Here is a 12,840-nt window from a genome sequence, read left to right as displayed (position 1 = left end):
AGGAAGGTGAAATACAGTACAAAATGCTGTTGGAGGTAAGACAGGAACAAATCAGGGACCCTGTAAGCATGCTGAAGACTTTGAATTATATTCCTAGTGAAACCAAAAGCCAATGAAGGTTTTTAAGCAGGAAATTTACATGGCTATATTTCTACATCTGTATATTTAAAATCTTTCAGGCACACACCCAATTCTCCCTATAATGGAGTTGCTTAATGCTTCAGACTATGCTTCTGCTAAAAACAACTAGAATAGTTGGATAAAGCACAAATACATACATACACCTGCTTAAAGGCATAACAGAGTTTTTGAGACAACCAGTAATTGAGGGGACAAACCCTAGTGATAAGAGAACCACAAAGAGATGAGCCAAAATTCTGCAGTCATTCTTTCCCTTGGGACATTTGCCTAAAGTAGGGGAGGGGTAAGGGGCTGAGGATCCAGGCAAACAGCCTCAACACAGTTGCTATTAAGAGGCAAAAATACCAGAAGATATTTCAGCAGTCTCTTGAGGAAAGAAAGACAAAACTTAAGAGCTCTGAGATGCCAAGATCCAAATAAAAAAGAAGCAGAAAACTAAGCCCAGCACTTGGCTGGTATTCCCCTCTAGACATCTGCTCAGTTCTAAAGCTGTGCAGGGCAGGAGGCTAAGAAGCCAAGGAGAAGGCTCCCAAAAACACTTTCAGCGAGAATTTTGATAGTCTCACGCTGCTGAGGAGAGAAAAGACGTGTGGACTAGCCAGGGGAGAAGTCACTGAGAACACCCTACACTCTTAGCTGCAGTTCCAAGAAGGCTACAACCTAGAAAGAGGCATCAGCAAGTGGCACACACAGTTTTATCAAAACTAAAACAATGCCTATGGTCAGCTAAGTCACTAGCTGGATTATAATAATCAGTCCCCCAATGTGCATGCCTGGAAGTTTTTTCTCTGGAGATAAAATCACATACAACATTCACAATTTTTCATACAAAATGTTGAGTATACAATCATAGTTAATTAAACATGTCAAGACACAAAGCACAAACCCAGAGGGGAAAAAAAAAAACAGATCACAGACAAAGAAACCACAAGTGATTCAGGTATTAGAGTTAGTAGGAAAAGAGTCTAACTATGATTAATATATAACTATGATTAATATATTACTACAGATGTGACTGCAGCCATGAAATTAAAAGACGCTTACTCCTTGGAAGGAAAGTTATGACCAACCTAGATAGCATATTCAAAAGCAGAGACATTACTTTGCCAACAAAGGTTCATCTAGTCAAGGCTATGGTTTTTCCTGTGGTCATGTATGGATGTGAGAGTTGGACTGTGAAGAAGGCTGAGCACTGTAGAATTGATGCTTTTGAACTGTGGTGTTGGAGAAGACTCTTGAGAGTCCCCTTGGACTGCAAGGAGATCCAACCAGTCCATTCTGAAGGAGATCAGCCCTGGGATTTCTTTGGAAGGAATGATGCTAAAGCTGAAACTCCAGTCCTTTGGCCACCTCATGCGAAGTGTTGACTCATTGGAAAAGACTCTGATGCTGGGAGGGATTGGGGGCAGGAGGAGAAGGGGACGACAGTGGATGAGATGGCTGGATGGCATCACTGACTCGATGGATGTGAGTCTGAGTGAAATCCAGGAGTTGGTGATGGACAGGGAGGCCTGGTGTGCTGCGATTCATGGGGTCGCAAAGAGTCGGACACGACTGAGTGACTGATCTGATCTGACGATTAATATATTTAGAAATATAAGAAGAAAGTGGAAAAATTCATAAAAGGCAAAGAATTTCATCATAGAGTTAGAATCAATAAAAAGAATCAAATGCAAAAACTAGGATCAAAAATAATTTCTAGTACTGTAAAATTAAAACTACTGAGCAACATATTAGACATAGCAGAAGAGATGATTAATAAATAAGAAGGTAGGTCAAAATTCTTCAAAGCTGAAGCACAAAGAAAAGCTAAAATGGAAAAGAAAGAAGAATGTAAGATACACGTGTGATAAAGGAAAAAGACCTAAATTATGTAAATGAAGACATAGAAAAAGAGAGAAAGAAGGGGCAACAAAAGTATTTAAAGAGATACAACCAAGTTAGAGATAGCAATGCACAAACACAAAAGTTACTAAGAACTTCATCAGGGTTGACAGCAAATCTACAACAGAAAATAATCAATAATGCCAAACCTAGGGACATCATAAAAATATGGATAAAAACTAAAGGCAAGAAAATCCTAAAAGTGACCAGAGGTTAAAAAAAAAACACAGTATCTTCATAAAAGTATTAATAATGTTGGTTAATGACTGACATTTCAACAGAAAGGATGGAAGCCTGAAGACAATGGAATAAGATTTTTAAAGTGCTGGGAAAAAACCTTCAATATATTAATAGAATGACATACTTAGAGAAAATATCATTCAAAATGACAGTAAAATTAAGATATTTTCAGATAAGTAGAAACTGAGAGGATCTGTCAGCAGTAAACCCTCACTTTGAAAAAATGCTAATAAAAGTATAATGGGCATAAGAAAATGATCCCAGATGAAGGCATGGTAATGTAGGTAAAAAATAAAGAGCAATGGAAAAGGTAAACATGTAAGAATGAATATTGATTGTTTAAAGTAACAATAAAAACTCTAATACATTTTTAAAATGTGTATTGTAGATTAAAATGCATCTATAAAATGAAAGATGTGAGAGGGTATATAAAATTAAAATGCAATAAGGTATCTTATTATCCAGTATTACATTTACCTGAAAGAAACGAAAATATGTACACAAAATGATTTATACATTATATATTTATAGAAGAACTGTTAGTAAAAGGCTTCCCAGGTGGCGCTAGAGCTAAATAATCCACTTGCCAATGCAGGAGATGCAAGAGACATGGGTTCAATCTGTGGGTTGGGAATGATCCCTGGAGTAGGAAATGGCAACCCACTCTGGTAATCTTGCCTGGAAAATTCCATGGACAGAGGAGCCTGAAAGGCTACAGGGGCCTTAAAGATTACAGTCCATGGGGCCGTAAAAATTCAGACACAGCTGAGCACACACACACTTACCCAATTCCTATATCCATGGTTAGTGACAGGTACAAACTGAAAACAATTCAAATGTGCATCTGCAGGCGAACTGATAATCAAATTAAATGGATTAAAGGAAAAAAAGGAACAAAATAGGGACAGACTGAAAACTCCTGACGAATCACATTTACAGGTTTAGAGTGAGCAAAAGATGCCAGGTTTACAAGTACACAGTATACTATTCCATTTTGTGAGGTTTTGACCAAGAGAAACTAGTTTATGATGCTAACAATCGGGATAACTGTTATCTTTGGGAAGAATATAAACTGGGAACGATTAAGAAGGGACCTCTGGCTGGTTAGTAATGTTCCACTTCTTGATCCAGTTACATTCATGGGTTCACTTCATGGAAAGGGATCAAGCTTCACATTTAGGATTGTTCATTTCTCTATATGTATTTCCAAAAAAAACAGAAAGTTACACACAGGATAACAAGACTGTATCAACCACTAAAATATAGCTTGACCAGTATCATCAATACACGTTACTCCCTAATTATCCCCACCCCCACCCTACTAGAGATAACTACTCTCATAAATTTGGTGCTCACCATTCTTCTGCACTATCTTATATTTTGACTGCTTATATATAAGTTCACCTAAATATATAGAATTGTTTTGCATGTTTTTAAACTTTATATAAAAGATCATTTGATTTCTGTTTTTAAAAGATCATTCTAAAAATAGCACAAGGAAACTTCCTAGTATGACAAAATAATCTATATATTATTTGGAGTGTTGGTTAAATGTGTAAAAACATTTGTCAAAGCACATCAAAATGTACATTTAGTATCTGTGCATTTCACTACAGGTAAATGTTACCTCACTTAAAACCACTTTTTAAAAAACAAATCATTCTAGCATTTTCATAGGCAATGGATGAGAAGTGAAATCAGGAAGGCCAGTTAAAATATTACAGTAGACCTGGTGAGGGCCAAACTCATCTGTCTGAGAAGTAAGGAACTAAAGTCAGGTTGTGGTCATAGTTCTTTGAACAGCTTAACCGTGAAGTGGAGGGCTTCCCAGGCGGTTCAGACAGTAAAGACCCTGTCTGCAAGGCAGGAGATCCGGATTCAATCCTTGGATAGGGCAGGTCCCCTGGCGAGCGAATGGCAGCCCACTCCAATATTCTTGTCTGAAGAATCCCCTGGAGGAGGAGGAGTCTGGTGGGCTACAGTCCATCGGGTCACAATGAGTCAGAGACAATTGAGCAATAATCCCTCCACTTCCCACTGTGAAGTGAAGCAGTGACTGGAGGGAGGGATGAGTCCAAAGAGAAGTTCTCAAAAACAGAAGATTAAGCCTGACCCTATTGAGAGGCAACACAGAAGACAAAGGAGAGATGAGGGGTTAAGGGTTGGGTCCTCCAGAAGGTGAGAGGGGATGGGATGGTCTGGTCTCTGCTGGGACACAATGCCTTCTTGCTTTTAACTAGAAGGAAGTAAAGGTACAGATGCAGGAAAAATTGTTTGGTGATTGAAAGACAAAGGAGTTTCCATTCAATGGCTGCTACGTCTTCAATGATCATGGGTCATTACTGATATAGGGTGGAGACTGGAGTGTTGAAGCTTATGAAAAGGGGCATGAAATTCCATTGGAAAAGGCTGGGAAAGCATCCCAACATGGTGGGGAAAGATTAAGAAAAAATCTAAGGTTCTATTTTGCAAGGCTAAGTGTCCAACAGGTATCCAGATCAAAAACAGGAACAGTATTATTCATCTTTGCCTATGCTTCATGAAGCACAAGATAACAAATATTAGGTACATGAAAGAATGAATTAATGAAAATTCAATCTTTTCATATTTTCTTAGCACCTTTTTATATTGTTGGCCATATTCTATGATGTAAGTGAAGAAAAAACAGAAATAATGTACCTTAGCAATCAATCGCTATCAAATACATTTTCCTGTTCCTCAGTTTTAGTTCTGTTTGTTCTTGGAAGAAAAACAATCTGTGTCTTCCAATGTTACAAATTCTTCATTTTATCAAAAAATGACGTGTTCATCCTCTAAAACAACTGTTCAGCAGAATTCACCAATGGGGCAATTTTCATTAAAAAAAAAAAAAAACCTAAGAGATAAACTCTGCATCCCTATATTAACACAACTTGTGCCAATCATAAGGATATATATAGTTGAAGAAGAAATTAGACGCTCTTGCCAAGAAGGATTAACCTGTCTCTGTATTGGAGATGTTCCTGCTGCTGCTAAGTCGCACATGCATCATGAGTAAAGAAAGCCTTTAGCTTGTGTACAGTAATCTCAGGGTGACCCCAGCAAACAATAAGCACACTGTGCCGTTTGTTTATCATTTATCAATTGTGAAATTGAAAACAAAGATTATAAATGCATTACTTGCAGTCGAAATTATTTTTATTACACTAAGCTCCATTGAAAAGGGCTCCATTCATACAAGAAGCACAGTTTGGGCTGGATGAACAGTCAGATTTTTACACTTATAATTCAAGCATCTACTTACTACGTATATTGAGTGCACTGTCCTAGTTCCTGTTGCCACAGTCAGACTATAAATGCGTATTTGCGGTCATGCTTAACTACAGTAATTCAGAACTTCAACTGTCAAGTTTGGAGCTAATATTCTCACGTAGGCAGTTCATGTTCTACTCTTAAAAATAATTCCTTGTTTGCTATCGGAAGCTCCTAATATAATACACAAAATAGCAGGATCAATTTTTTAAAATAATCTATATCTTTAACTAAATGTACTTTTTTCCCTGAAAATATCCCCTTCCTTCAGTAACTGTAAACCCTGGTGAAGCAGTAAAACAGCAGAACATATTAAATATATACAAAACACACACAGAGAAAACAGCCGTGTTTACAGGGAGGAAAAGAAGGAAAATCTCAGTTTTGTGCTAACTATCCTTTGAGACATTTTTTTAAGTGTGGAGGCACCAATTATTTCTCCTTTGCTGGAAGGTCTACACATTTAAAGGTTCCGTAGGTCCACTAAGAAAATAAGCAACTGTTTCTCTGTATCATTAAACACAACAGGATACCAGTCCTGTGCCGATTTTAAAACACTAACAAAATTCTAACTGTGAATATTAAGATTTAACATTTCAGTTTCGAGAGAAGTAAAGAGTTGTTTTGTCTACAAAGAGCATTAGAACCATACTCCAAATTGTCAATTGCACAGTATCTGTAGCACTGAAGGCCAGCTCCATTGCAGAATCTTGTAATGCTCGAGTCTGAAGAAACCTTGCAGGTCTCCTATTCCAATCTGACACCCAAGACAGGAATTTTTTCCTCAGCATCCCTGACAGATGGTCAATCTCTGTTTCAATTACTCCAGTGGGGGAGTTCTCAAAAGAAGATTCCCAAGGGATATGATGAAATGCTAGAATCAACCATTCAGACAGGGAGTACAGCTCCAGTAAGCCTGTAGATACAGACAGCGTTGCCAGACACTAAAACCAGACTTCCAAAAGAAAGTGATTCAGAATCAGCAACGTTAAGACATGGAGACCCCCCAATCCTGGGACCACCCTAGGTCTTTTTATTGGCCTGGGAAGTAGCCTCTACAATCTGGGAAGCAAGGTGGCTTTTCTCCTGCTGGTTTCTTAAAGAACTGATTCTTTCAGGCTCACAGCAAGGGTTTGTTAGCTAGCCTCAGAGAGGATCAAATTTCTTCCTTCTGAAAACCAAGCCAGGGGACCCCCCTGGTGGAATTGCTAATGCTTAAAATACTCCTAACTTTGGTCTTAAAATTCTCACTACAATAAACCAGGGCATTTCAAGCTCTTCTTTTAAAGGTATATACAGGCTAAGCTGTAACTGAAGTAGCTTGGTTGGTGTAGGGTTGACGTGTGGGGGTTGATGGTTTAAGCGCAGCCCTTCATCCCGCCGTGAAGTCTGGTTTATCTGACAAGGAAAGGCGAGCGCGCGGGGCTAAGCTGCCAGCACACCCACTGCCGGACCCCGTCACAGGGCTGCCCGGCCCTTACCTGTCGATGCTGATCACGCACAGGGTCATGATCGAGGCCGTGCAGCACATGACGTCCATGGCGATAAAGACGTTACAGAAGAAATGGCCAAAGATCCACTTGCCCCCAATGAGGTCGGTGACGCTGACGAAGGGCATGACCGCCACGGCCACCGAAAGGTCGGCCAGCGCCAGGGACACGATCAGGTAGTTGGAGGGCTGCCGGAGCTTTTTGACGAAGCACACCGAAATCACCACCAGGCAGTTGCCGGCGATCGTCAGCAGCGTGATGAGCGTCAGGATGGAGCCGATCACAACTTTCTCGGCTCTGCCGTAGTTGATCTGCTCCCAGCAGCCGGAGGTATTGTCCCGCGGCGTGTCCCGGGTGGGCCCGGGGCTAGCCGTCACCTCCACGACCCCGTGCAGCAGGTGAGGCGCCCAGGAGCCCGCGACCGGGCCGGCGCCGTCGGGGCTCAGGTCGGGCAGCCCGCGCCCCACCTCCGGCAGGAAGAAAGAGCGGAGGTGCCCGTAGAGGTCCGGGCGGCCGCTGCTATTAACGTCCATCATCGTGCCGCTGTGCGCCGCTGCCCATGGAGCCGGCGCCCCCGCCACGCGCTGCGGCTGCCGGCCCGGGGGCTTCACCTCGCCGGTTCCGCTCCGCTCGGCCCAGCCATGAGGCCCACGCTGACCGCAGGGGGGCGCCCCGGCTCGGCCTCACGGCTCCGCACGTCCGGGTCCCGCAGCCGCAGCGGACAACACGGGAGCGCGGCCGCCCCGGGGACTACTTGCAGGAGGCGTCTCCAGCACCCGACGGATGCCCGGGACGCGCGGGTTCGCTAGCCGGCGGGCCGGGCTCGGCTGGCCGCACCGCAGTCCGCAGCCCGCAGCCGCCGCGCCGCTCGGCCGAGAGCGCCCGGGAGGCAGCGGCAGAAGTTGCGGAGTGCGCCCCGCCCCTCGCGCCCGCCGCCGCCGCCGCTCCCCTGCGGCAGCCACGCCGCGTTCCCGTCGCCGCCGCCGCGTCCGGCCGCTGACCGCGCGCCCCGGGATCCCGGACGGGCTTCCCCGGCTGGGCAGGGGCCGCCGCCTCTACCGCGCTTCCCCCAACCCACTGAGCGGGGGGAGGCGCTCCTCGCGCCTCCCGGGATCCCGAGCCGCCTCGCTCGGGGGATCTTTCTTTCCGCGGGAGGCTCACACACCCTCCGACAGACCCGAACCCCCTTACAGTAGTAAAGATAGTTTGGTGGAGGAGGACTAGGGAGCCAGCGGATGTCCGGACTCACTGCAAAATGAAGAACCTGGGGAGGAAAAAAATGTTTTTAATCTTAATTTTGAAAAAGACAAAAAAAAAAAAAAAAAACTTTCTGAGCACTCTACCAAGCAACAGATAATTTCCAGTTATTTTGATCACTGATGGGAGAAAGCGAAGATGAAAAAAGAGAAGCAGCTGAATGTGGGGGGCGGGGGTGAGCTCAGATGGAGATAAGGGACAGCGAGGGACGTCTTAGGGTCCTGGCACCTAGGAGGAACTACTGGCTCTGGAGAAGGGCCTTCAGAGAGCTTAAAAAACCCATTGTGACAAATCCCCCAGGCGTATAGAAACCGGCCTTTCCCCTCTGAATGTAGACCTTGGCTATATTCAGACTTCAGAGCCTATGTTCAGACTTTAGAGCCTAATATATTGAAGTATTCACAGCCTAATATATTGAAATGAGGGCTAATTCTCCATGGCGTTCTGGAAATCTTGCACATAAGAAACGACCGCTTTTAACGTTCTCCAGAAGAATCCTGGAGACGTATGTTGATTTAATCCCTATTGCTTAAAATCCCCTTGGTATTGAAACCCAGTCAGGGTGGAGCTGGTTTTTTATTTGAGACTTATTTCATTCCATTTTGTTCAAATATTTTACCGGAAGCTAGCAGTGATTTCTTTAAAGACCCTTAAAAATAAGCAAATCTGTTTTCTAGTTAGGCCCTGCTGCTGCCGCTGCTAAGTCGCTTCAGTCGTCTCCCCGACTGTGCGACCCCATAGACGGCAGCCCACCAGGCTCCCCCATCCCTGGGATTCTCCAGGCAAGAACACTGGAATGGGTTGCCATTTCCTTCTCCAATGCATGAAAGTGAAAGGTGAAAGTGAAGTCGCTCAGTCGTGTCCGACTCTTAGCGACCCCATGGACTGCAGTCTACCAGGCTCCTCTGTTCATGGGATTTTCCAGGCAAGAGTACTGGAGTGGGGTGCAATTGCCTTCTCCGAGTTAGGCCCTAGTGTATCATAAATAAGAAGAAAGGGAACAGAAACCTCAAAATGTACTGATGTGAGTGCTGGGTTGGGTAACACTCTTCCATTCTTCAAGGTTTTTCATTTATCCTGTTTTTCCAGATAAGGAAACATAGTTGCTATTTCAGTCAGCTGGTAATAGGTTTCCAACCCAGGTTATTCTAATTACTATGTTCATATTCTTCCCTCTAAACACTCCCCCAATTTTTTTTTAAGTGGAAAAAAATAAATCCCTAAATCTTGGGCCAATATTGACAGCTCTTTCACTACTGTGAACCTGTCAGGAGCTCTCCTCTGTTTGGGGTAGGTGGATCAGTACATTCAGAGGAAGAGTGAAAGGTACTGTTTCATAGTTAAGAGGATGGGTGAAGAAGTGTCTTCAACCTTACGTAAATTAGTATTAAACGTAATTTCAGACAGAAGAAAAGTAGTTTGCAGTTGGAAGGCACCTGCAAAACCGTTCTCTTCAATGCAGAGAGCGAAGTAAAGGCTGCCACAAGTGACTTGTCCAAGATCATTCATGACTACAATGAAACGGATCAGGTTTTTGGTTTTGTGGTTTAGAATTGTCTCAAGGCCTCATAAAAATTCCTTAATGTAGTAAATTTCACACGATGTTCTCAGCTTTTCTCATTTTGACTTTTTAACTCATTTTGGCTTTTCTTACTTTTTCCTTCTTGAGAACTCTAATCAGGGCCACCTTACTTTCTGTCTTGGCTCTTTTAAGTAATATTCTACATTAATTAATTATACAAAGAATCTGAAAAGCAATATTCTATATTTGAATCTACAGTCAGTATAATTTGCCACTTATACTCTGGCCAGCCCTTACCCAGCCCACTTAGGTTTCATAGCAGCTTCTGACGTTTTTTGCTTTTGTTTTTTTCATTGTAAACATATAAATGCACCAAATAATCGGTAAAATAGTACTTTCAAATTTACTTCCTCTTCCACTTTCAATATAGCATTAGTTCCAAACTCCCCTTTTTATAGAGAAGTCACCTCTATTATATTATCCCTGGTGATGGCTGACTGTATTTCCTAAGAGTTGCTAGGTTTTAATTTATAAGCTGTCACAATGCATAAACACAGTTATCGAAAATCTCAGCCTCTGCAGCATTGCTTATGTTGAGTTCAAATTTCATCTATCATTGTATCATTCCAAAATCCAGACAGAGCAACCTGGAATTCTTGCAGTTTGCCTCTAACCTTGACTAACAAATAATCATATCTTAATAAAAATGCTAAAATCTCATTTATTCTTTTCCATAATTTTCTCACAAAAAAATGCTAAAGATACAGCTTCACAAAATGTTCATTAAAATACCTAACATTCACCTAAATGGGTTGTTTTGCCCTTGGTTTCCTGGGGTTTTAAAATCCATATCAGGGTGTTGTTGTCTTTCCTTTTCTCCTGCCAACCTACTCTGGCTGTTATTTTAGAGACAATAAGAGAAGTGTTGGCATTTAAATCAAATCATGTCTTTAGTTTTTATCCCTTGTATTTCTTTCATTAAAAAAATTTGACTCTGCTAACTCTAAAAAGTACCAGTCCTTGTCTAGACTCTCATCTCCTATAACAGCATTTTCCTAAAATTGTCAATGAGGGCACCTGAAACGACAGCTTTCTGAGGCTTCCAACTGGCAATCTCCTGCTCTCAAAACTGCTCTGGGGGAGGACAGAAGAGCAGCCGCATCCTACAATAGGAATTATCATCTTTTTATAAGCTCTTCTTCCTGTAGGTACTCATCTGGCTCATCTAAATGCATGTGCTTAATCACATCTCTGCAGACCCACACATATCCATCTGGAGAACATAAGCTTAGGAGAGTTTATTTTCCCATAAACCAGCATACTCTGATAGTCTAGATTTACTTTAAGAAACACAAGTAAAAATAAGGCTTTCTATGCCATAGGATTCATTGGCAACACACTAGTTGTTAAGCATACTGACGTCATCGTGACTGAGGCTCCAGTAATTTCCAATGCCCCGTGCAGCTGTCTTCCTGCAGGGTTACTCTTGCACATCCCCAAAGCTTCTCAACTGCTTACCTGAACATCCAATTGGCTCATTCAACTGAACTAATTGTCTGGGTGTTGTCCCCAGAATTAGACCGGAAAAGGCTAGGAGAACAATGCTTAGATAGGTATTGTGCTAAGATTAGTATATATAGATAATCAAATCCTACCCTGTCAGGCTGTAGAGCAGTAGCACAGAGAAAGAACATACATCCTAGCAACTGTCAATTTGCTAGGCCCAGTTGGAATTTGCTAGCAATTGGGAGGCCCAGTTGGAATAAAAGCAGTTAGTCTGGAACATAAGAACGTCCCCTTCTCTGAGACAGGCCCCCGCACCGTGACTAGCCTCATCCTTTACCGGTGCTGAAGACTCTCATGGCACTTTTTTCCACATCTTTATTATAGCACTTACTGCTGCATTATGCTTTTATGTTTAGGTGGCTGGATTTTCTGTCCAAGTGAGAACACCCCAAAGATAAAGATATTTCCTTATTCCCTCCACATACTGCTGCTGCTGCTAAGTCGCTTCAGTCGTGTCCCCGACTGTGCGACCCCATAGACGGCAGCCCACCAGGCTCCCCCATCCCTGGGACTCTCCAGGCAAGAACACTGGAGTGGGTTGCCATTTCCTTCTCCAAGGCATGAAAGTGAAAAGTGAAAGTGAAGTCGCTCAGTCAATAAATGGCTGTCAAATAAATTGAGTGTAGAAAAATGCCTTATAACCAAGAGTCGTTCATGATTTAAAATCACTCCTCAGCTTAAAAGTGAATGGTGAGTTTTGTTTTGATTCAGATGTATGTCTTTTAATTGTGATACTTTCATTTGCATTTTCACTTAATTCTGACTAGAAAAAAATGTAATTTTTTTCCATTGGTTCCTTTTGTTTAGAAAATTTTCATTCTCTTTACAAAGCAAATGTAACCTTTAAAATTTTTCCTCAAAAACAACAACAAAAAATATGAAGAGAAAATCAGAGAACAGATAAATCCAAAAACGCTCATTTATTTTCCTAATTACTCAACTTTTTCTTACCAGGACCATCTTGAAATATAAGTGGTACATGCACACCCTCTAGTGGTGAATTCATTCCTCATACAAATTCCACACAGAGCTTCAGCGGAAAGCGTCAGCTTCCATGGTCCAAACCGGAAGGATTAATTAAAAGAAAAATTAAGTTCCTTAACTTAAAGAAAAACAGATAATATGAATATTCCCTCATTAATTGAGTCAACATTTATTGACTAATACATCCCAGATACTGTTTTAGGAGTTCTTTTTTAAAAAGGACACAGCAAGCTGGAGATCCTGTTGGACATCCAAGTGGAAATATCAGATAGTAAGATATAAGTTCAGGAGACAATTTCTCAAGAAGAAGAGTAGATAGAGAAGAAGCCTGAGGAATTTACCCTAGGATGGATGCTCCAACATCCTGAGGTCAGGGAGAAGATGAAAGACCAACAAAAACTGAGGAGAGACCCTTGAGTTAGGAGGTGAACCACAAGAGATTGGATGCTCTAAGTCAGGGGAAGA

The 12,840-nt window shown here is 42.2% G+C and overlaps 1 protein-coding gene across 2 annotated transcripts in view; it reads right to left on the bottom strand.

Annotated features, from left to right (window-relative positions):
• Nucleotides 1-7,869, bottom strand: part of HTR7 (5-hydroxytryptamine receptor 7) — a 95,965-nt gene extending 88,096 nt beyond the window's left edge. For both annotated transcript variants that reach the window (XM_027529151.1, XM_027529149.1), the window contains exon 1: nt 7,038-7,869. In XM_027529151.1, the coding sequence (XP_027384952.1) occupies nt 7,038-7,582 (545 nt within the window). In that variant the 5' untranslated portion in view covers nt 7,583-7,869. The remainder of the gene's footprint in view (nt 1-7,037) is intronic.
• Between the last annotated feature and the right edge of the window lie 4,971 nt (nt 7,870-12,840).

This window comes from Bos indicus x Bos taurus, chromosome 26 (genome assembly GCF_003369695.1).
Source record: "Bos indicus x Bos taurus breed Angus x Brahman F1 hybrid chromosome 26, Bos_hybrid_MaternalHap_v2.0, whole genome shotgun sequence".
Taxonomy (NCBI): domain Eukaryota; kingdom Metazoa; phylum Chordata; class Mammalia; order Artiodactyla; family Bovidae; genus Bos; species Bos indicus x Bos taurus.
Note: the sequence above shows the minus strand (reverse complement) of the source record. Positions and strands in the feature narration are given on the sequence as shown.